General features: G+C 59.1%; 1 protein-coding gene across 1 annotated transcript; it reads right to left on the bottom strand.

The window, feature by feature from the left end:
• Positions 1-1165: 1165 nt before the first annotated feature.
• Positions 1166-22905, bottom strand: SH3RF2 (SH3 domain containing ring finger 2). Its single transcript, XM_058815149.1, has 8 exons — positions 22534-22905; positions 11466-11723; positions 9365-9670; positions 6975-7352; positions 6129-6211; positions 3403-3608; positions 2249-2583; positions 1166-1450 (listed from the first exon to the last, which is right to left on the bottom strand). Exons 1-8 carry the CDS (start codon positions 22903-22905, stop codon positions 1166-1168), a joined length of 2223 nt encoding a protein of 740 aa, XP_058671132.1.
• Between the last annotated feature and the right edge of the window lie 1752 nt (positions 22906-24657).

Genomic DNA, 24657 nt, shown 5'->3' with positions numbered 1-24657 from the left:
CCCGGGTTTGTAGGCAGGGAACCGAGGACGGGATTTCAGGGCAGGTTTGGAGGGAGCGCAGCTCCTCCTGTCAGGAGGGGGCGGCCGGTGCCTGCAGCTGGGCTGGGAACTGCCCATGGATAAACCAGCAATGGAAACTAAGCGTGAAAACCAAACTCTGCTGTGCAGATTGGCAGAGCGCAGGCACACCTGGAGCCAGCAGAGCTCTGCTGGCTTCCCTGGGATTCGCAGGAGAACGCTTGGGCTGGGGTGAGCTGCAGACCAGAGCTGGGGCTGCTGGGGCAGAGGGGGTCTGGGGCAGGGTGAGCTCTGAGTTCTGCCCTCTGTTACATAGACAGTGTTTCATGCATCTGAAACCCATGAATCCCACTTGAGATATTTACAACAGCCACATCTGAGTGGGCGGGTGGTGGGAAGGGCTGGAAGGAGCTCAGGGGCAGGAGGTAGCTGACAGGTGACCAGAGGAAAACAAGCATTGAGGAGAAGGGAGATTCAGTGCCCTCACTGCAGGGCCTGGGTGACTGCAGTGATGGCAAAGCCCCTTCCGTTGGCTCTTTGCCTTCCAAATCACCTTTTAGGCCTATGTGTTAAAATTCCTGGGCTAAAACCAATGAGAAAAGCAAGCAAGCAACCACCCTAACAAAAAATCTGAGCGACCCCCTCCCCTCAAAGGCAGCATGAACCATCAGCCAGCAGCTGACTGGTTCTGATTTATGGTTTCTTTATCCTGAGGCAGGCAGGTAACGAGCCGGTGTTTGATCTCTGTGGGCTTTCTGCAGCCCTGAGGAGACCAAAGCAAGCGTAACTCCCTCCGATACCTGCACGCTTCCCGCCCTGCCGCTGCTCCGGTGCTGCGACCTGGGGAGCGTCGGTTCTGCGGGGGCCGCGGAGCCGGGCACCTGTCCCTGTGCTCGGGCCGCGGTGCCGGGCAGCCCTGCGGCTCGGGCACCTCTCCCGTGTTCGGGCACCTCTCCCGTGCTCGGGCACCTCTCCCGTGCTCGGGCAGCCCTGGGTTGCGGGGTCCCGCCGAGGTGCCCCAGCCCCCGAGGCGCCGGCGGTGCGGGAGCAGCTGGCCCTGCCCGGGGAGCTGGGGCAGGGTGCGGGGCCGGGCGCCGAGGGAGAGGAGCGGGAGCGGGGAGGAAGGCAGGCAGGCGGCGTTACCCGCTCAGTTTGCCGAGATGCTGCTGTAGCTCTTCTTGATGGGGAAGGTCAGCTGCCCCGAGAGGTCCAGCGACAGCGCCTTGGGGTGCAGCGCCCGGCGCGGGTGCAGCGGGCTGGAGCCCAGGCGCGGCGAGTACAGCACCAGCAGCTCGGGGCCCAGGCGGGGCTCGGGCAGGAGCGCCTCGGGGCCGGGCTCTGTCCTGCTGCGGGCCAGCCTCGGCGAGGGCTGCAGGCTGTGCCGCTTGGGCGGCGGCGGGCTGTGGTTCTGGAACCTCACCGTCTTCACTTGCTGCAGCGAGAAGGGGCCAGAGTCAGGCGGGCGCTGCAGAGCCCGCCCTGCCCTGCCCTGCCCTGCCCCTGCAGAACCGGGGGATGCTCGGGGGCCGGCCGGGTCCCGCGGGGCTCAGCAGAGCGGCCCAGGGTGATGCTTTGGCGGCAGAGAGCCCCGGGGAGCAGCGCAGCGGTGCCGGCCGCCCTGCAGACCCAGAGAGCTGCTCTGGGAGCGGGAGGCAGCGCAGCGCCGGGAGCTGCGGCCCCTCCTGCCCTGGCGGGCTCCCTCAGCTGCTGCTGATGCTGAGCTGCCCGGGAGCCCTGAGGCTGGCTGGGCTTTTGGGGGCATGTGGAACGGTTTGGGCACGGCTCTGGGTACTATGGGAGAGGGAAGCTTTATGAAATTTATCTCTGGCTGCCAAACGGGAAAGAAATTCCCATTCCAAATGGCTCAGCCCGAGTGACATGAGGGAGATGGGGGAGTTCTGCAAAAGCTCTGCCTGACAGCAGTTCTGTGGAGCTGCTCCCAAACTCACAGATTTTTGCTCAATTTATGACCTCAGAAAAGTCTCGAGATTTGCTTGTGACTGAGCTGGGTGACAGGGACAGAGCGCCTGCAGCGCCCTGCCTTTCCTCAGGGCCTAATCTGAACAGCAGCGCCAAAACCCGATTTCCTAAGGCGTGTGTCAATCCCCCCCGATTTCTATCGGAAGAAATTGGTGAGGATGGAGCAGAGCCTTCGGGGATTTGGCCCTGGCTGGTTTGGGCAGCCGCTGCGGTTCCGGGGGGATGCTCCGGGGCAGGGAGGGTTCTGTACCTTCTCGGCGCTGTTGCGGGACGTTTCTGGTTTCACCAGGATGGACGGCGGGGCTGACGCCGGCGGCTTTGGAGCGGCCTCGCTCTTCACCGAGGGCTCTTTGGCGTCCAGGATCACCGAGCTGCACACCGAGGGGCTTCGGCTCTCCCCTCCCCTGAGCAGCAGCGCCGGGGCAGCCTCATAGGAGGGGTTTGGCCTCGCTGTCTCGTCCGTGCCGGGGACGCTGTGCGGGTACAGCTGGAAGTGCTGAGCTCGCCCCGCAGCCGAGGGGCGCCGGAGGGAGCCGGTGATCTGCACGGGGGTCCCCGCCTGGCCCGGCCTCTGCAGGGATCCGTCTGCGGAGCAAGGACCGCGGAAAGGCGTTTAGTCAGGAACCCAGAATGTGCAGAGAGAGCAGCGGTTGTGACCAGCCCCGCACCGGCAGCCCCGCTCGCAGCATCCTGTGGGGCCGCAGCCTCCAGGGATCGCCCCGTGCCCGCCCCTGTGCCCCGGGACCCATTTCGGGTGTAAAAGCTCCGACAGCGGCCCCTGCCAGGACACTGCTGCCTGCGGGAGCTGCTCTGCTGCCGGAGCTGGGAACACACACCCGGCTCCCCAAATACTGGGGAAGTGTATTACAAAACAGTGCGTATGGGATGAAGATAAACCTTGCTGCCTCCTTGTAGAGAATATAACCACCGATCTCTGCACAAAGCTTTGCAGGAATTTCTCCATGCTGAGTCACACCCCTGGAATTCCCGAATTCCCCAGAGTCGGGGCCAGGCGGGGCTGAGGGACCATGAACCGCAGCACTGGTGTGCTCTGGGGGATGTGTCCCCTGCTCCCCCCTGAGCCCCCTCACTCACTCACTCCTCCTGGAGAATGTGACCCTGTTTCCCCCCCCTCCCCCTCACTCACTCGCTCCTGGGGGAGTCCCCTTGTCCCCCCTGAGCCCCCTCACTCACTCCTGGGGAATGTGTCCCTGTTCCCCCTCACTCACTCCCGGGGGATGTGTCCCTGTTCCCCCTCACTCACTCCCGGGGGATGTGTCCCTGTTCCCCCTCACTCACTCCCGGGGGATGTGTCCCTGTTCCCCCTCACTCACTCCCGGGGGATGTGTCCCTGTTCCCCCTCACTCACTCCCGGGGGATGTGTCCCTGTTCCCCCTCACTCACTCCTCCTGGCGCTGCCGCGGCCGCGGCGCAGCGGGGCCGGGGCCCGGCCGGGGCACGGGATGGGCACGGGCAGCAGCAGCGGCCGCAGGGCTCGGCTCTGCCGCGGGCCGCCCTCGGACACGCTGCCCTGCGAGGACAGCGAGGACGTGGACAGCGTCCAGGAGGTGTACAGGGAAGGCATCTTCGAGTCGGTGAGACTGGATTTCCTGTTGGAAAAGAAGGGCGAGGGCTGCCGGGTGCCATCCCACCTGGCCAGGGACCCCTGGCCCTGCTCAGTTCTGGGGGGGTCCCTTGTCAGAACTGGGGGATGCATTGCCACGGGCTCTCCGTGGAAACAAGAAGACCCCAAGTTCTCTGTTACCCGCTTCCCCCTGCCCGTTTATTTTCACGTAAGAAGTGCCAGACCTGAAGAGGGGGCTGACGTAGTTGCTGGGGAAGAGGCCGACCCTGCCGGTGACCAGGGACATGCCCCGCAGCCACCCGTCCTGCTCCTTGCCGAACACACGGACCCCTTCTCCCTTCTGCAGCTCCAGCTCGTCCGGTCCGTGCGCCGCGTACGAGTGCAGAGCCACGCACCTGGGGAGAGAGGCTGTGAGGGGAGGGAGAGCAGAGCGGCCCGGCCGGGCGGCTGCAGCACCCCGGAGCTCTGCGGTTTAACGGGCTGGGGAGGCACAGCCAGGAGCATCCCGGAGCTCTGCGGTTTAACGGGCTGTGAGGATGTTCCTGGCTGTGCCTGGAGCACCCCGGAGCTCCACAGTTTAACCGGGCTGGGAGGATGTTCCTGGCTGTGCCTGGAGCACCCCGGAGCTCCACAGTTTAACCGGGCTGGGAGGATGTTCCTGGCTGTGCCTGGAGCACCCCGGAGCTCCACAGTTTAACCGGGCTGGGAGGATGTTCCTGGCTGTGCCTGGAGCATCCCGGAGCTCCACAGTTTAACCGGGCTGGGAGGATGTTCCTGGCTGTGCTCGCAGCCCTTCAGCCAGGGGCTGCATCGAGCGTTTGTGGAGAGAACTCGCAGGGAGGAAAGCGCCTGTCACCTCTGGCCAAAGGGGACGTGGATAACAGAAGACCCAGCAGGAATGCAGAACAAAGCAGTTCATGAGGACAGTTTCTCTCCCAGAAGTGCCAGCCCAGGGTGACAAGTGCTGGGGAGGAGGAAACTGCTGCTCTGCACCTCACACAGCGAGTGTCCCATCAGAAACACGGATCAGGGCCTGACAAGTACCCGTCCTAAGGCAAAGCTCTTGAAAGAGCACAGTTATGGAGCCGTGTTCAAGACAGCATCAGGCAGTTCTGCCTTTGAAACCAGAGGCCTTGGATCTGCTTGCCTGGAGCATCACCAGGAGGTGTTGGAGGCCCAGGGAAGAGCACCACTCCTGCCCTGCCTTCCATCTTCCTCCCTGCCTCCTCCTCCTTGCCTGGAGCACAGGGACAGCAGTGGCAGCCACTGGAGGCCACGGAGAATGGACAGAGCAGGAGGTAGGAGGAGGTACATGGCCCCACTCCAGGGCAGTGAGGAAATCAGACTAGAAATTGGTCTGAAATCCCCCCTAGACCTCTCTGTTGTGATTCTGGGATTGGGACCAGGAGCTGAAGCTTCATTCTTCCCTCTGACCCACGTGTGAGCACACAGCAAAACAGCAGCAAAATAAAATGGTGCATTTTTCAAAACTTTTCCCTATCTGTTCCTTAAAGAACTTGAATTTGTCTCCAGAGTAACACATTTAATTGCACTGTTGTTTTTTTCAAAGGGAATGTGATCTGCTCCAAGAACCAATGAGTTGCAGCCCAACACCACAAGTATCAGGTGCTATTTACAAAACAAACGATGGATGGGGTGTTGGGATAGTCAGGGCTGCCCCAGGACTCTCAGAGGGTTTCTCTCTCTCTCCCTGCAGTTCAGCACAAGCATCTGAGGGTGTGCCCTGCTGGGGCAGTGTGTGAGGGGCAGCTCCATGGGGCTGGCACAGCCCAGGTGGGCTCTGGGTGTGCTCAGGAGCTGCCCAGGCTGTCAGAGTCACCTGAAGGGGAGGCCCTGCAGGGCTGCTCTGACACGGCCCCTGTGCACACCAGGCAGGTGGTGCCATGCTCTCACACCATCCTTCTGCAAATTGTTTTAAGGTCTTGGGAGTTCTCTTGTTCTTTGGACTATTTGTGTGCTGGAGTCCTGGCTGACTGATGGTGGTGTGTGTGGGTCCCAGCACAGCACTGAGCTGTGGGTGCTGCTCTGGGCACCAGCATTCCCATGACCTGGCCTGCACCAGGGGTGCTGAGTGCTGTGTAAACAGCGTGTTGTGATGCTGCTGTTATTTCAGATGCTTTACTAAATGCCAGGGTGGTGACTCTTACCTTGATGTAATCATCATAGAGTGTTATCTGCAAATTTTAACTCTGTGAAAGTTTTCAGAAATTGGATTGTTCAAAACACCAGTGAACATGAAGGTTTCAGGATAAATAACTAGAGGCACTTAAGGAGTAATTAGGTTCTTTACACTTAAATTAAAATGTATTGTTGGCAAGCAGGCAGAACTGTTTCTCCACAGAACCTGCAGTGAGGCAGGAAGATGCACTCAGCTGTGGTGTCTCTGCCACCCTGGCTTAGAGCAGCCAGGGACATTCCCTCGTGGATTTGCCCCTGGATCCCAGCTGTGCTCCGGGCTGGCCGGAGCAGGCTCCTGCTGAGGCCACAGCAAATGACACCCAAATACCCCAGTTCCCCTACGTACAGATAGGCCGGCCCGTGGTGCTGCAGGTGGGGAAGGGTCACGATGGCTGCCGGGGGCCCCAGTGCTCCTGGCGCGGGGTAGACCTGTGGGAGAAAGGAAATAGAGAACACAAAGCATTAATCTGGTTATCAGCTTCTTTCAGCCCCTGGAGGAGCAGTAACACTTGACTGGCTTCACCCACCCTTCAAAAACCACCAGAGACATTTCAGGAAATGGAAGAGTCTGGAGCACTTGACTTAGAAAAGGACCGGGCAGCAAGAGGAAGACTCAGAATCATGGAATTATTTAGGCTGGAAAAGACCTCCAGGATCATGAGACCCTGCGATGGATCCCCACCTGGTCCTTTCCCTGCTGTTATTTTGCACCTGCAGAGGGGTACCGGCCCCACAGTGTTCCCTCCGGGCTCTCTCAGGGTCTCTGGTGTTCCAGGGAGGAATTGCAGCCCCAGTTCTGGGATAACTGTGCGTTGAGCTGTGCCAGAGGGTCGCTCCTTGTCCCTGCTGTGCCCCTGAGGCCACGAGCAGCGCTGGGCTGGTCCCTCTCCCTGTCCCTCCTCATCTCCCCGCTGGGCTGATGGTGATGTCCCTTCTGTCACTTGTGTCGGGCTGTCCTTCTGTCCCTCCTGCCGATCTGTCCCTTCTGTTCCTTCTGTCCCTTCTGTCCCTTCTGTCCCTTCTGTCTCTTCTCCCGGGCTGTCCCTCCAGCAGCTCAAAGCATCCCCGGGCTGAGCAGCGCCAGCAGCGGCTCCTTCCCGTCCGGACCAGCCCTGCCTTCTCTCAAGGCCACACCGCGGCGGGGCCTGGCAGTGCCCTGCTGTGCCCTGGGCCCTGGCGGCAGCGGCAGCACCGTGGCCTGTCCAGGACGGAGCTCCGAGCCGGGGCAGCAGCATCGTGTCCCCTGTCCGGGACCGAGCTCCGAGCTCCGAGCCGGGGCGGCGGCAGCAGCACCGGGGCCTGTCCAGGACGGAGCTCCGAGCCGGGGCGGCGGCAGCAGCACCGGGGCCTGTCCAGGACGGAGCTCCGAGCCGCGGCGGCGGCAGCAGCAGCACCGTGGCCTGTCCAGGACGGAGCTCCGAGCCGGGGCGGCAGCAGCAGCACCGGGGCCTGTCCAGGACGGAGCTCCGAGCCGCGGCGGCGGCAGCGGCTCCCCGGGCAGCTCCGGGCAGCGGAACGCGCCGCGCTTGGATGAGGCGGCAGCTGCGCTCTCCGGCAGCCGCCACAGGACCTTAATGGTGCAAACTGGGGCTTTAATCTCATGTTCGTTTCAAATCTAATTTCTAGTGGTCATGTCTGTAACGCGGTGCGGGAGCACTGGCTTGGCAGGGACCTAGGCAAAAAGAAAAGTGACTCACCCGCCCTGGTGCTCTCCAGTAAATTAAATTAATTAAAACACCCCAGCAACTCCAGCTTCTGTCTCGGACCTGGAGTAGCAGGTCAGCTTCAAACCTTCTCTGCATTCCTCATTTTCTAGTCCAGGCAAGATTGGACCAGGTGCTCATACAGTTGACTGGAAATTATAATCCTGTTTTATTAATTACCATAATCAAAATGCTTGACATTTGGATATTTGGAGTTTGTTTTTTTCTGCATTGGAAAAAAATGACAGCCTTTTGCTGGTTTTCCTGATGGAACTGTGTTGAAATGTCCCATTCTGTGTGGAAAGCTCCATGCTTTCAATCTCTGTGTTCCCCTGTGTCCAGGAGCAGCCATCACTTAGAGCATCCTCAAAGCCACCTTTGCATTTGCAACACGCAGGGGGGAAAAAAGATTGGGAGAAATATTTTCAAGTCACGCATAACTGATTTCAGCACTCACTTTTGCTGATCTCCCACGAGTACCTTGCAAGCCCTTGTAAGTACAAAGTGTTTAATTCGCTGCCTCTCCTGAAATCCCTCTCTTGCTCCATCTGCCTTTCTAGCGTGTCACCAACGTGACCCCGGCGCTGCTGACACAGGCAAGGCCCTGCTGGGACTCTCCTGGTGGCGAGGGGAGCCCTGCCCATCCCAGCACGGGGCTCTGGGCACTGGGCACTGCCAGCTCCACATTTGTCACTCAGGGAAGCCGGTGTGCAGGAGGCATCTGTGGGTCCGTCAGCTGTGGGTCCATCAGCTGTGGGTCCATCAGCTGTGGGTCCATCAGCTCCTTCCCTGAGCTCAGGGCACAGCAGCAGCTGTGGGTCACACCCGGCACTGCCAGCGCGGGGAATCAGCTCTGGGATGTGCTGGGAGGAGATTCCAGCGGGGAGAGCAGGGCGTGGGTGCCCCCCTGCCCTCGCCCCACGGCCGCTTGCACAAGAGGCACATGCACAGGCACGGCCACCGCAGCCCTGCAGACCGGTTCTGGCTCCAGCTGAGCTTGGCAGCCGAGGGGAAGCGGGAGCCGGGGGAGGAGCTGGGGCAGCGCTGGGAATTCCCTTTTATGGGCCGAGAGGAGCCCGACCTGCTGCTGGTGCTGGCAGTGCCAGGCAGGCGGGTCCTGCGGCGGGAGCCCTGCAGCTGGCACAGCCCCTGTGCCCGGCCTTGCCCAGCTGCTGCTGGCTGTGCTGGGGTGCAGCCCCTCTCCCTCGGCTCCCGGCCACCCTGGCAGCGCCCACCTGGGCTGGGGAAGGGATCTCAGCACTGCAGCTCAGTCACTGCAGCCCAAACCCAGGGATGGAAAAGGAAAGCTGCGTCCTGTGCAGCCCCAGAAACAGCAGGGTCCCTGCAAACCTCTGGGAGCAGCGCTGCTGACTGGAAACAAGAGATTTCCAACCCTGCAAGGCCAAACCATAACATGGCCCCTCTCTCATTTCTGCTATTGGCAGTGGTTCACATTGAGACTTTTGGGTGAGATCCTTTTGGGGTGTGAGACAGGATACAGTTCCAGTTGAATTAAGGAACTCCTGTAGGGTTCCATTTCCCCTCTGTAACCCAGGATATCAGATCCCAGCTCTCTGCAGGCTGGTGCTCAGGACAAGGTGCCCACCGGGTGTTCCTGCCTGGACACGGACTGCCAGGGGCTAGGTGACTGCTCTAAAAAGGTGGGAGCAACCTTCACTATGAAAGATGTCATATAAATGTAAAACCCCTTTCTCTCCCATATCAGATATCTGTGAAGATTCTGTGCTCACATCTTCAGTCAGAGCGAGAAGAAGGAATGAGACTGGAGTGGCTGAATTCCAGAGGGTCCGTCTGGGTGTGAGCTCAGCCCCGGCTCCCCGTGCCCAGGCTCTGCCCGGGCTCGGCCGCGCTGCCTTACCTGGAGCGGGGTGCCGCAGGGCAGCTCGGCGCTCTCGCAGCTCTGGGTGGGCACGCTGGGGTTGCTGGAGCTGATGAGCACGGGGGGGCTGATGTGCAGCGCGGGGCGCTCGGCGTGCACCATGCGGTTCAGCGTGTTGAGGGCCGTGGTGAGCGAGAACTGCCGCAGGCTCTTCCTGCGCGCCTCGGGCGCCTTGGGCAGCGCCGCCGGCTCTGCAGGGGCCTTGGCCGGGCGCAGGGACGCGGCCCGGGGCGGCGGCGACCAGTGGCCCTTGGTGGCCTGCAGGAGCTGCTGGGCCGTGCCGGGCTGCAAGAGACAACAGCGGGCACGGGGCTTCAGGGGTTACGGCCAGCACTGCTCCCGATGCCCAGCACTGCCCCCGGTGCCCAGCACTGCTCCCGGTGCCCAGCACTCCCCCCGGTGCCCAGCACTGCCCCCAGTGCCCAGCACTGCCCCCGGTGCCCAGCACTGCCCCCGATGCTCTGCTCCTCTCCCGCTGGCAGCCGGGGCTCCGGTGGCGTTACCTTTACCAGGTTACCTTTACCAGGTTACCTTTAAAACCTTGGGGCTCTGTCATCTCTCTCAGCTGGTGTCACTGACAAACTCTGGGTGTGAAATTTCCGATTCAAAGCTGACAGCAAAATTAAAACTGGTTTTTAAAACTTGTGCTAAGAGAAGGGGTGACTGAGGATAACACACTCCTTGTCCAGAGCTTTGGCTGGCAGAGGTGCTGGGAGAGCTGTACTTAATAACTCTAACTCTGAATTAGAAGGGATGTTTGGTGCTTGGACTTGTCGCCCTTTCCCTGTCTGTGCTGGCACACGTGGGTGCTTCTGGCAGCTGAGGGGATGGCACGGGCTCAGTGGCCCTCACTGATGGTGGCATTCCCAGCAGGATTACATCCACGCCGTTCCACCTCTGCCAGCTTGAACATTCATGGCTTGGCGCTGCCTCCATTGAAAAACTCCCGGCCTGTCAAGGGCTGGGGCTGATGAGGGAGAGGCAGGCCCTGAGTTTGCATACAGGCAGTGCTCACACAGTACTTCTTGGAAACTGCTGATCAGGGTGTTGGTAGCAAAGGGCATGTGGTGACAGCCCTTTCACCACCATGGGTGCCAGAGGAATTAATCATGATTTACTGCTGACATGAATGAATTGCAAAACTTGAGATTCTCACCTGCTTGTGGCAGGCAATGTGCTCAATGCCTGGGATGGACAGGGAGACCATGCAGGGGAGGTACAGGTGGCTCTCAGATGTTGATATTTTACAATACGGGTTGGTTTCTCATTTCCCCTCTCCAAAATAAGGCTTAAAGCCCACAGTGTGTGTGTAGGTACTCATGTGCCGTGGCCATCCTGTCATTTCTCTGTGTGAGCAAACTGGAAATGTTTTTCTGCCTAAGTCCCAGAAGACATGATAAAATGGGGCACAAACTGCATGTCAGAGCCAGGAGAGCCTCGTGTTTCCCACAGTAGCCCTACCTTTGCCTTCTCTAGAATTAATTTCTAATTCCTTGGTGGCTGTATGTGTCCCTTAACTAACTTGTGTCTCTCAATGCCAGACTTGAATAAGTCATTACTGAAGCTAACATGATTTCATTAAATGAAAAGACATTAAAAAAATATATTAGAACTCCAAATAAGATGTTTTGCTTGCGTCCTCCTATAAAACAGCCACAAAGCAGAGCTTGCTGTAATTATGGGCATTGCAAGTATTAATTTTATTTCTAGGAACTGGTGCCGGTGCCATGTACACCCTGCATCTCAAGCTGAAGTGCACAACACAATTAATGTCTAGACCGGTGCTGACAGAATTCTGCCAGGGAGGGGAGGGCTGGGAGGAAAATTCTGCCAGGGAGGGGAGGGCTGGGAGGAAAATTCTGCCAGGGAGGGGAGGCTGGAAGGTCTCTGGAGCCACGGCCCCGAGCGCGTGGCTGGCACCATCCGGGGCCACCGTCCCCGTCCGGAGCTGCGCCACCCTGCGTGCCCTGGGGGGTGGCAGGGCCGGGGAGCTGCGGTGTCCGGGGGCTGGGGACCCTCAGAGAGGGGCTCCGGGCAGCCGCGGAGCGCGGCGGCGCCGGTCCCGGTGCGCGGGCGGTACCTTGGGGAAGGTGAGGATGTCCTTGCCGCCCGCCTTGTCCCGGCCCCGCAGCTCCAGGCCGTAGAGCGGGCGCGGCAGGGGCAGCTGCTTGATGACCTGCACGGAGCTGGCCGGGAAGACGCCGCTGGCGCCGTTCAGCTCGCCCAGGTACCAGTTGTCGTCCAGCTGGCGCAGCAGCGCGATGGTGTCGCCCTTGTTGAAGCGCAGCTCGCCCGGGTTGTGCCCGCGGTACGAGTACAGAGCCCTGGCCCGTGGCACCTGGGGACCAGAAACAGCCCCTGACATTCATCCCACACAGACAGAGCTCCCCAAGAGCATTCGTAATTAGTGAGAAAAAAAGGCAGAGGTCTAAGGCTCAAGCATGCATTTATTAGGATTAACTACCCACATCCTTCCTTGATGGGTTTTACTAATGAAGACAAGCTCCCAAATACTTATGCTAAGTTTGTATCAAGATGAAAAGCAGGCTGAACTTGTTTAAGAATATTAAGAAACAGTTAAGGCCTTAAACTGCTCTTCCCATGGGATCTTATTGCCTGCTGTAAGGGCTCCTGCAGCACAGTATCTATTTTAATGGCCCAGGTATTTCTATTTCAGAAGGACTGGAGGTCACAGCCATCATCCAGCCCAGCTGGTGGCTGTCACCTGCCAGGAGAAGGCAGCAGAGCGAGGTGAGTGCAGGTTCTGTCCTCCCCTGGCTCCATCCCTGCTGTAACATGTGTGCCTGTGGGTTTAACTCAGCCTTATCCTGGGTTTGGGAACGGGTGGGTTCATGGTGTCATTGCTGCAGAGTAATGTGACATAGAAGAGACACGGCAAACACAGAAGAGAAGCTGTGATCTTGACTGTGACCCAAATGAAATGACCAGGTTGCTCTAAGAGAGCTGCTGTGCTGAGCCATGCCTGTCCCTGAGCCCTGCGTGGGGCTGTGCCTCCCTGCAGCCCCCACCTTAGAGGATACCCCAAATTCTGAGCCCCCACCTTAGGGGATACCCCAAATTCTGAGCCCCCACCTTAGGGGATAATCCAAATTCTGAGCCCCCACCTTAGGGGATACCCAAATTCTGAGTCCCCACCTTAGGGGATACCCCAAATTCTGAGTCCCCACCTTAGGGGATACCCTAAAGCTGAGTCCCCACCTCAGGGGATAACCCAAATGTGAGCCCCCCACTTTAGGGGCTAACCCAAAAGCTGGCCTCCATCCTGCCCTCTCAGCTGGGGCACACTGTGATCTCCGCTCTGGCAAGCTGGGAGCTGGGGTTGTCCCCAGCTCTGGAGCCTTGGGCAGCTGCAGGTGCCCAAGCTGAGGTGCCAGTGCCCAGGGACAAGAGACTGCTCAGCTCTTCCTCACGGGGCTCTGCAGGTCTGGATTGTCCTTCTCCTCTCTTTGGAGGCTGCCAGGTGCTGGGGCATGGTGAGGACAGTGCCTGCAGCTTCTCCAAACCACGGTCACCCCCTCCCAGCCATCTCACAGGTCACTTCTGTACCAGTGACACATCCCTGATTTCCTGTCTTTTCTGTGCGTTTCCCCAAATCCACCCCTGTCTGTGACCAGGCTCAGGCAGGATTCCTGCAGGGCTCCCTCTCTCCCAGCCACTTCTCAGAGGTCAGGAAGCTACAAACAAGAATCTCAACATTAGTTCCCAGAAGTGTAGAAAAGATCAAATTGCCTATAGAAATAGTTAAGTTTTGGAAAGAGGGCATCTTCCAGCATCCCCAAACCCTGATGCTGCTAGGGAAAAGGAACCAAGAAGAGAAAAATTTCATGTACTGCTTTTACTTCAAAGTCTTTGAAAGGGGAAGCAATTAGTTTAATGTTTAGTTCTAATTAAGTCATTCTCCCTCTTAATTTGTGCTCAGAGTAAACACATGTGCTTGGCTCAGTGACACCAACAGCACATCTCTGGGAGAAAGGAAACGGGGAAGGGAGGCTTGGGTCAGGCCTGCTCTCCATCAGAACAGCAGGGATAACCTCTGTGAGGCCACGGGGACTCCCTGCAAACACACACCTGGGCAGGTGAGGATGGCAGGAGGAGAACAGGCTGGGGACAGCAGCTCTCCTTTATAACTATTCTGGGACCAACACACACCTGGGCAGGTGAGGATGGCAGGAGGAGAACAGGCTGGGGACAGCAGCTCTCCTTTATAACTATTCTGGGACCAACACACACCTGGGCAGGTGAGGATGGCAGGAGGAGAACAGGCTGGGGACAGCAGCTCTCCTTTATAACTACTCTGGGACCAACACACACCTGGGCAGGTGAGGATGGCAGGAGGAGAACAGGCTGGGGACAGCAGCTCTCCTTTATAACTACTCTGGGACCACTGGCACGAGGAGCACAGGGCTGGGGTTGCCTCAGGAGCAACCAGAACACAAATGGGACCTTCACAGAGGGCAAGAACAGGGCTTGGGAAGGAGGAGCAGCAACATCTGGGATGTGAGGGAACGGCAGGATACAGCAAAACATTAAAGGCAGCATGAACAAGTTATGGAAATATATTGCAAAGAAGAGAAACTCTGAAATGAAATGCATACCTGTTGCTGACTGGGAACAGGGAGCAAGCAACAGAGGGCTGAGAGTCTGGAATATTCTTTCTTCAGCAGGCAAAGGGATGAGAGATCAGGGCAGACTGGGACAAATACCCAAAGCCAGGTGGGACAGGACAGGTGTGTCTGTGTGTTAGCTCTGGCTGAACATATTCCGCCACTTGCACGCATGCACGGTTGGATGAATGGGCTCTTTCTTCCTCTAACCACACTCACAACCTTCAGCGCTTCCCCTCCTCTTTAACCCTTTCCTCACAGTTTTCTGGCTTTTCAAATCTCCCAACCCAAGTCAGCTTTTTCCAAAGTCTGTAGGTTTTGATACTTCAAATTTTGTTTTTAAATAAACTCTGTTTGGTTTCTCAGATACTGAGCCAAAAATATCCCACCAATTTCCCATCTTATTTAGGACACAAACTAAGCCTTTACCTACCCAAAGGGAGCAACTAACGTGCCCTGTCACAAAATAAAGCTGCAAGCTGAAGATTTCAGGAGGACGCACAGAGTCCTTGTTTTCTAACGTGTTTGTAGGGTGTAGGAAAGAACAACTTCCCCCTGCAGCGACAGCCACGGTGCTGGGGCTGGGGTGGGCCAGCAGAGCCCCTGGGTGGGCGTCCCCAGGCCAGCATCTCCCTCCTGGCTGCTGGGCTGAGCCTCTCTCAGCTCGGGCTGGCTCCTGCCCACTCCGGCTGTCCCAGATCCTCTGCAAGGGCTCTGCTGTGCTTTATTTAAAGTAGGTTAATTGCAAAGGCAGAAACTGGCGTGCTAATTAACCCGTGATAAAGCCAAGGAGTGCCTGAGGTGGCTGAGGACAGAGGGAGAGGCTGTCCAGGCCAGAGCTGTCCCTGGCAGGGGACAGGGGAGCAGGACCTGCTCTGCTCTGGGGGACCCTTCCCCGTTAGCATGGCCAGCTGCTTCTCCTTAGCCCAAAGCAGCATTTCATTTTAGCAGGGCGGCAGAGCCAGCAAAATGCTCAGGCCAGGACTGCACACAGGGTCCGGTCCCTCGTGCAGGCTTGGCATGTGTCTGGCAGCCCTGAGAGAAAACTCTGGGAGCTTCACTTTGTGAAAACTCAGCTGAAGGTGCTGCAGGTTTGTGTACAGCATGGCTGCCCAGCAGAAAGAGAGAAACTGCAGCAAAGAAGCCTATTTTGGGGGTGCCTGTTACTTTTCCAATGCTGCCTCATTTTTCCTGCTTTTCCCCTCTGTTTTCCCCTCCATCATGCCTGAGTGAGACCCAGGAGCAGCCAAGCCCCAGGTGCTCCTTGCCTTGGGGTGCCTGGAGAGAGCGTGGGGGGAAGAGCCCTGGGGAGAGAGGGCAGCAGGGAATGCCAGGAGTGGAGCAGAACCCCCTTCCATCAGCACCATCTCTGGGGGAAATGCTTCTCTCTCCTTGGCCCCTCTGCCAGCAGGGATGGTCATGGCAGATGCACTTCATCTCCTTGTTCCCCATTCTCAATGGATTTGAGGCCAATAAGGGAGAAAAGATTTTATTTTTTTCACTATTTTTGGCATTTGGCATCAGCTGTGCTGGGCAGCCATCCAATGCCTTTGAGTCTCCCTCTGCACCAAACAAAGATTAAAAATACGTATATGTGTGTGAGGAAGCAATGTGGGGCATCTCCTCCTAGCAGAGAAATGCACCCTGCGATTGTCTGAGATGGGCTGAAACAACTCCTCAGCACTGGCAGCAGGGCACTCGTGAATGGCCCAGAGGAATGGCCTCAGAGGGGCTTGCGCTGCTGGGGCTTGCGCTGCTGTTTGCAGCTGTGACTTTCCAATGCCGTGCGGGGAATGCCCTGGGGCAGCTGCCCCTGTGCCTGTCCCCAGTGAATCCCAAGGGACTGATCCCAGTCTGGGTGCCACGGGAGCTGCCCACGGGGAGGATCCCTGTGCAGATCCTTTGGGCAGGGGGAGCTGCCCACGGGGAGGGTCTCTGTGCAGGGGCAGGACAGCTCTGGGTGCCACGGGAGCTGCCCACGGGGAGGGTCTCTGTGCAGGACAGGGGGAGCTGCCCACGGGGAGGATCCCTGTGCAGGGATGGGGCAGGGGGAGCTGCCCACGGGGAGGGTCTCTGTGCAGGACAGCTCTGGGCAGGGGGAAGGTCTCCCCCTGGGACAGCCAGTGTTTCCACTGGCCAGCAGTTACCACTGAGGAGGACGACAGAGAGGAGGATAGAAGCTAGGGTGAGCTCGTAGGAGATTGTTTGAGCTACCACCCGCAGCGCCCCAATCAGGGCGTGTTTTGAATTGGAAGCTCAGCCTGACCATAGGATGGAGTACACTGCTAAGCTCGACATGGCTGATAGGAAGAGTAGGCCTAGTTGAGGTCTGCTAAGGAAAATGGAAGGGGCAATGGGGTTCAGATGGAGATCACTAGGAGTAGGGCTACTATGGGGTTGTGATGATCAGCACACACCTGAGGGCACAGCCCCTGCCCCTATGACCGACACTGAGCACTGGAGCTGGCTGTTACAGCCCACTGACACCAAAGGACGTGCACACACTGCCTTTCTGTGGAGCTGATCAAGGACATCTCCATCCACCCTGACTCCTGAGAGCTGCCTCCAACATCCTGCCACACTGCCCATGTCTCCATGACATGAATGAGCCCCATCACCTGCTCGTGCGCTCAGCTAGCACCGTTCAGGGCTCTGCAGGATCCAGGTGGATGAAAAGAGCTATTTGAATGTAAATTAATTGCCATTACAATTCTGTTTTTCTGCATTTTGGCAGAGGAGATAACTTCAGCCTTGTCACAGAGAACAAAACCTTCAAAAGTGAACTTGTCATTTCAATCTCTTCACATAATTACATTCTGAGGATTCAGACAGTTGGGTGGTTTCTGCATTATTTCTTCCCTGAGGAGGACTGTTCCTGTGTTCCAAGCACACGTAGACTGTGCACCAGGAGAACAGAGCCAGTCCCTCCTGCTCACGTCAGCCCTGGAGCTGCCCCACTCCCCCCTGGGCCTGCCCAAATGAGAGGCCAGCCCTGGCCATGGCCCATGCTGGTGGCCACCTGCTCCTGAGCCAGCTGGCCATCATGGGGAGATGCTGGGGATGGGAATTGAGTGGACTCAGCAGCTTTTGTGCTGCTCCATCTGCACCGTGGCTGGGGCAGTGGCAGAGGGACCGGCAGCTCCTACCCCCTGTGCCCACTCACAGCATCAAGGCCAGGTCACCACTGAACGTGGCCTGGCTCTGGAATGCAAAGGTGCCATGGAAAATGGGGGAAATGCGGGGAAATGATTGAGGAGAACACAGAGCATCCTCTGTGATGGGGAGGATGAGAGAGGCTGAGGCAGCGCTGCTGGCACCCAGCCCCCCGGGGAACGCCTGGCCCTGTGCTGGGGATGCCCCAGGGCTGCCCAGGAGGGGACACAGGCTGCCCTGGCCCAGGTGAGCCATGGGGACACCCAGGCGAGCGGGAGCAGGAGCTGAGAGTGGCTTGGCTTGGGTGAGGGCAGTGCTGCAGGCGCAGGGACAGCAGGGACAGTCTGGCACAGGACACGGGGACGTGGCAGGGATGTGCACAGCTGGGTCCCACGTGCTGGGGCTGCAGCGGGTGCAGGGAGCCCTCGCAGGCCCTTGGCTGGCTGCTGCAGGATCGGATGAGCCCTGCTGCTGTCAGCAGGCCCGGGCAGCGGTTGGGCTGCGTGTCATGGGTGTGAGCTGCACACAACAAACTGTGTCAGCCCTCGGCGTGCCCAGTCATGATGCTCTGCCTCAGCAGCACTGCTCAGACGAGGCTGTTTGTGGTGCAGGAGGAAACCTGCATCCTGCTCCCTGCTGCTGCTGCTCCCGAGCCCTCTCCCTGCTGCTTCTGTGCCCTCCTGTGCTGGAAAAGGCACCCCTGATGTGGCTGCTCAGCCAGCAGTGCCAGCCCTGGGCACCGTGGGCACCTCTGCCAGTGGGCACCGGGCCTGGCCACTCTGCAGGCCAGTGCTGGCAGCAGGGACAGCTCTTCTGTCCCTCAGTGGGGACACTGCTGCCCCCAGCCCTGCAGAGCTCACAGCACGGTGCCTCCTCCCCACCCTCCCTCCAGAGGGAAAACCCAAACTCAGGCCAGGGGCCAGCCCAGAGACACAGGACAGTGGCCAGCGAGCAGCAGGGTGTGAGAGGGGTGGCTCAGACCAGGGGCTCCTGGCTGACCCCAGCACTGTGCAGGTGAGCTGCAGAGGAGCCCTGCTGTGCTATTCCTGACTCCCCATCTGAGCCTGACTCATTGCCTTGGAAACAAATTAAAACACTTTTATGTGTTTGCAGCTTGGTACCTAATTTTGTAAAACCAGGGAAACTGGCTCCTGCTGCTGGCTGTGGAGGTCTTTGGGTTTCCAGAGCCAGGGGTACCACCAGGGTACCACCAGCCCGGTGCTCACTCAGCTTCTGGGGTGTGCGGTGTCCATCGGCCTACACTGACCTCACTCTCTTCGTAGTAGATAAAAGTGCTAGAACTACATGCAGAGGGAGGAAACACACCAAAGCCTGGCACAAGGTGCCACCAGCACTGCGGGAGCAGCTCCTTGTTCTGCTGGAATGAGACAAACCCGGATGGGACATGGCACTGGAGGAGAGCTGGGACAAATCCTTCCTCCAGAAAGGCTGTCAGGCCACACAGAACTGTGCAGCCAAATGAAGCCTCTCTGTGCCCAGAACTGTGTCCAGAACTGTGCAGCCAAATGAAGCATCCCTGTGCCCAGCTGGGGGGCTCTGTGGCACTACCCCACCACCCCAGCAGCTGTGAGGATGCGCTGGGGGGAAGGAGCCAGCAGCACCACGTCAGGCAGAGCCTGAGGCAGCACCCGTGGGTGTGTGACATCCCCAGAGCGCCTGGCCAGCCCAGGGGATGGGACACAGGTTTGGGGTCACTGCTGGGACTGCACAGGAACTGCTGGGGTTTGGGAGGGTGGGAAGGGGCTTGGCTCAGTGAGGGGGCCAGGGAACTCGTTTGCCTCTGCCAGGTGCAAACATGGAGTTTGCTTTGAACGAGAAGCTCCAGCAATCCAAGCCCTGTCTGTCAAAGGCAGAAAGGAGCTGGAGATGACTCTGGAGGAGAAGAAAATACCAAGACGCAGGCACTATCTATAGACGTCCGTGTGAAGGTGGGACGTTGGAGTGCAGAGTATTTTTATCCCAATAGAGGTGTTATCTGTCTATCTCCCATGAAATGCTGGAAGGGGGTGTTGAGCACTCAGTTCATGCAAAGAGAAAATAGCCCAAGTCACAGTTAAATCTGCGTGGTCCGTGTTTTCCTGAGGCAAGCTGTCACACGGGGAACTTTTTCCTCTGGCTCAGTGTCCCATGTTTGCTGCATGACCAGGTTCAGCACCCCAGCAGCTGTCAGCGCCTGGAGGGGTTTGCAGGGTGCAGCGGGGTCATCCTGCCCCCTGAAGAGGCGTGGGAGGCTCCTGCACACCTCAGCACACGCTCTGCTTGCTCACCAGCTGGGCTGGGGCTGCAGCCAGCTGAGGAGGAGCTCAGCACAGGCTGTGACCACACCTGGCACATGCCAGGGGCGGCTCCTCAAAGGCTCCAGCGTGGCTCATTTACGCATACACCTCCCAGCAAGTCCCTTTATTCTTAAATTCCAGACAGTTTCTTATGTGGAGATTCGGAAAATCCGAAGTCCTCCCTGCAGTGCTGTTGGAGATCTGAAGGCCTGGCCAGGAGCAGCAGGGCACAGCAGGGCACAGCAGGGCACAGCAGGGCACAGCAGGGCACAGCAGGGCTCAGGGCTCAGGGCCGTGGCACACACGGACGGCTCCACGTGCACACAGCCAGCACGTGCCCACACCACGGCTGCTCTGCTCGTAGGAAGTGCGTTCAAAAGGGATTTAAATGCCAGCAAATAAATCCCTTGGGATGGGCTGCAATTAGAAAATTCCCTGTTTTTTAACAGCTGGCTCTGGGAAATTGCTGCCCGCAAAGCAGGGCCGTGCTTGTGCTAACCCAGCAGCTCCGTGGGGGCCTGCTGGCTCCTCCTGCTCGGGAGATGAGCTCTTGGCTCTCTGGCTGATGAGGGATTGAGTTTATTTTTTGCCTTCATGGATGAGCATGAAGAGCAAAGAGCTGGCAAGGAAACCTCCCTCCTGAGAGAGAAACTTTGATCAAACTTGCGATGTTCTCAGCTCCAGGGAGTAAAGGAAGTTTATTTATAGAGCTGCCTTGGTGAAACCAAAGGCTGGCCCCGTGCTGCTGGGTGGTGGCTCTGGCTGCAGAGCGGTGTGAGGCACGCCAGCTGTGTTTGCTGTGTAGCACAGGGTGCTGGGCAGCACTGGGGTGATCAGCAGCCCTTGCAGGCTGGGGCAGTCAGGTCTGGGGAGCTGTGACCTCTGCTGCAGCAGCACGTGGACACTGCAGTGCCAGTACCCAGGGAGAGCTGTGGTGGGGCGAGCAGCGCTGCTCTCACTGTGGTTCTTGGCAGAAAGAATCTGCTCTGAGTTCACAGGATCTGCAGCTCTCTGCTTACCCAGATTCCTTCAGGTGACCCTGGAACTCAAGCATCCATGGGTAGGGTGGTGACAAGTCACCCTCAGCACTGTCTCATCTTTCAAACGTGTCCCTGCTGTGCTGGGTGACCTGCTGCTGTCACTGAGTGCCAGCTCAGGGGAGGCTCCCAATCCATTAACGTCCCACTGGAGTACCCAAAGCAATGTCTGGTCCTGAATGCAGGTACTTAAAACCACTAAAGCCAAAATGTGACTAATACCTTGCATTCTTCACCTTGCAGCAGAGGATTCCAAAGTGTTTTATAATTAAGTACCTAATTAAGTCTAAGAGTATTTCGGTGTAATGTGTTTTATATCCCTTCCCAGAGAGGCACAGGAGCTCAGAGGGCTGTCCCAGTGCCAGGGAGCCAGCCACAGCTCCCCCAGTGCTCACGGGCTCTGCTGATTCCAAGGAGTTTGGTCTTAAGTTGGTCTTAAAAGCTTTTGGGAGCTATGGATGGATGGATGTTGCCATTTTATACCAGCAGCAAGTTCCTACCTGTCCTGAGAACCAGTTCAAGAAACGTGAAATGAGTGAGAGAGAAGAAAGCCAGACAAGTGTATTTGTGCTCTTTTATCTAGGGCCAGGAGAGTCCAGTTGGAAAATCTACAACCTTCTCCTTGTCAGCTGGAATGCTGCCCGGGGTAGCAGTGACTGAAAGCTGTCACTGTTGGATGGTTTGTCCCCTGCACGAGGGCTTGTCCCCCAGCAGCTCCTGCAGCTCCTGGAGGGCTGGGGGCTCCCAGCAAGGGTGTGACCCCGAGCAGGGCCCTGTGGAGGGAGCCCCCAGCCCAAGGACCTGCTCCATTCTGCCCCTGGCCCTGGCTGTGCTGGGCCAGGCTGTGCTCCTGGGATGGTGCCCCGGGCCCAGGCTGCACAGAGGGAATACCAGGGACAGGAGCTTCCAAGGGATGCCTGGTTTGGTGTGAGATCCATCAGATCCTTCACCAACACCACAGAGATTCCCTGGGACACACGTGCCAGCTCACACCCACAGGTTTGGTGTGAGATCCATCAGATCCCTCACCAACACCACAGAGATTCCCTGGGACACACGTGCCAGCTCACACCCACAGGTTTGGTGTGAGATCCATCAGATCCCTCACCAACACCACAGAGATTCCCTGGGACACACGTGCCAGCTCACACCCACAGGACACAGCAGCACTGCATGGCTCCATGGGCACCACACCTGTGCTGTGTCTGCCCGACCTCCAGAGCTCTGAGCAGGCTCTGGGGCGCAGCAGCCCTTTCAGCCAAGCTGCTGAGTGCTATTAAAAGGCTTTAGAGGCAATGTACAGAGCAGCTGAGGTGAGAGAAATGGAAATCCAGGAATATAATGTGGGAAAGGTGAAGCCACAAGTCTCTTCCCTAAATTCCAACTGAGCCAAGCTCTTTTAACAGGTCTAATATCCGGTCCTCATTATTCAAGAAAAGCTTTTGTGTTGTTAAAGAAAATGATGGAAAGAACGTAGAATTTTAAAATTAGCCTAGTAAATCATCCCTAGGTACAGTCATAAGTGAGTCAAATTTAAAATCCTTAACTAGTGAACTTCCAAGAACTTTGGACAGAACAGCAGCAGCTGCATTGGGCACCCCCCCTTCTTTTCCAGCGCAGGAAAACTGAGGTGCAGCTATGGGAATACCTTCTCCACCACTAACAGTTACGGCTCTGCAATTACTGACTTAATTGCTATCAGTCAAAAGCAGTGTACTGCCTGAAAGTCCAAGCACCTGAAATGCCCCCAAAAGCCAGGAAACATCTGAAAACTCTGGGAGAAAAGAGCTGCTGGGAAGTTTCTGTAAGAGGGGCAGGCTGGCTTTGTCTCAGCCTGCAAGTCAGTTTCTGCTGTAGTGAGCTGGAAACAGTCAAATATCACACTGAAACAGCAGCCAAATCTGCACACAAACCACTCAGTCTCACTTCAGCACTCTGCAGTGCTCCTGACAGAGAAGGTTCCTGGCTCTGGGCACGCAGCCGGAACCTTTCTATGCTCATGGGCAGAAGAAAGAAGTAAGAGAGAGCCTCCTTACCCCCTCCATGTGGATCCGGGGATTGGTGGCCAGCCGGTGCTGGTGCAGCTGCAGCCCCCTGGGGACCCTCCTGATGGAGGCGGGGGACGACAGGACCCCCGACCTCTGCACCGAGCCAAACCTGCCGGCGTTCTGTCCGCACCGGACTCCATCCAGGAGGCGAATGAGGAGCAGGTTGGAGGGCAGCTGCTCGATGCTGCCTAGGACGAGGGTCCTGCACTCGGGGCACCGCAGCTCCTTCTGCGATTTCAGGATCCTCTGCAGACAGGGCTTGCAGAACGTGTGCTGGCACGGCAGCACCTTTGCTGAGGCGTCGAGCTTCTCAAAGCACACGGGACACTCCAACAGGTCAAGGAGAGCCAAGTCATCCATCTTCAGCGCAGAGCCCCTTCAGGAGCGGGGCCGGGGCCGTCCGCAGCCCGCATCCACCGGAGCCGCCTGAGATGCCCCTCCCGCGAGAAGCAGAGCCCGGGCTCAGGCAGCGATCCTGACGGAGGGCGAGGAGGAGGGAGCACGGAGCGGAGCTCCGCTGCCGGAGCGTGTAACGCAGCCACCTACATCCAGAGCTGCGCTCCCAGCCAATCTGGAGCGCACTCGCTGCGCCCGCAGCCCGGCTCCAAATGAGTCACCCCTGAGTCAGCCGGAGCGAGGGGACGGCTCCGGGCTGCGGCCGGGGCTCAGCGCCGGAGCGCAGGGACTGCTGGCCGGGCAGGGGCTCCCGGAGCCGGGCCGGGGCAGCGGGGCGCGGGGCAGGCTGCAGCGCTCCCGCTGCGCGCAGCAGGACTGGCACGGCACGGGAATACCCGCAGCTCGGGAGATGAGAGCCCGAGATAAGCGTCAGCCCCGACCGGCCGTGCGGGGCTCCGGCTGCGGCGGCGCTCCTGGCACACCCCGGGCACGCCTGCACACCTGCACGCCGCACACTCCACACACCCCGGGCACGCCTGCACACCTGCACGCCGCACACTCCACACACCCCGGGCACGCCTGCACACCTGCACGCCGCACACTCCACACACCCCGCGCACACCTGCACACCTGCACGCCGCACACTCCACACACCCCGGGCACGCCTGCACACCTGCACGCCGCACACTCCACACACCCCGCGCACACCTGCACACCTGCACGCCGCACACTCCACACACCCCGCGCACACCTGCACACCTGCACGCCGCACACTCCACACACCCCGGGCACGCCTGCACACCACACACCTGCACACCGCACACCTGCACGCCACACACCCCGCACACCCCGGGCACACCCCGCACACACCTGCACGCCGCACACTCCGCACACCCGCGCACACTCCACACACCTCGCACAGACTCCACGCACCCCGTTTACACGCCGCACACCTGCACGCCGCCCCGCCGCGGCTCTGGAAAAGCCCTTCAGACGGCCCCGCTGGCCGGGGGTACCCGGCGGTGGCACGGCTGGCTCCGCGGTGCCATCCCCGCCCGGTTTGGCCGCCTCGGCTCGCTGAATCAACCCCGAGCGATTATTCCTCCCACGGCCCGGAGCCGCCCAACCTGTTCGGCTCCAGCTGCGGGGCCGCGGCCGCGCTCGGAGCGGCTCAAGCCCGGGCCTGCAGCTCCCGCAGCTCGGCCGCGGTGTGCCGAGGGCACGGGGGGCAGCTCTGGCACCCTGTGTGGGCTGGCATGGGCCTGCTGCGGGAGCGGCTCGGCCGCAGTGTGCTGAGGGCACGGGGCAGCAGCCCTGGCACACTGTGCGGGCTGGCACGGGCCTGGCACCCTGTGCGGGTTGGCACGGGCCTGGCACGCTGTGTGGGCTAGCATGGGCTTGCCGCCTGTGCCGGCCCGGCCCGGCCGCGGCTGCCTGCCCCCGGTGCGATCGCTCCTGTCGCGTTCGGGGGATGCTCACCCCGGCCCGCCCCTGGCACCAGGGCACCGGGACAGCGCCAGCGGGGCCAGGCTGACCCTCCGAGCGCCTTCTGGTGCTCTGAGCACCGGAGCTCCAGCACTGCCAGCGCCCCCAGCTCCCGGCTGGCCGGCAGGGCGCTGGTGCCCGGGCAAGGGGCACAACTGGTGCTGAGCACGGCCAGCCCTCTCCCTGCGGGCAGGGTCCGTGTGCCACCCCAGCCCAGCGGGACTGAGCCCA

This window comes from Ammospiza caudacuta, chromosome 16 (assembly GCF_027887145.1).
Source record: "Ammospiza caudacuta isolate bAmmCau1 chromosome 16, bAmmCau1.pri, whole genome shotgun sequence".
In the NCBI taxonomy this organism is placed as follows: Eukaryota; Metazoa; Chordata; class Aves; order Passeriformes; family Passerellidae; genus Ammospiza; species Ammospiza caudacuta.
This window is presented reverse-complemented; position numbering and strand designations above follow the sequence as displayed.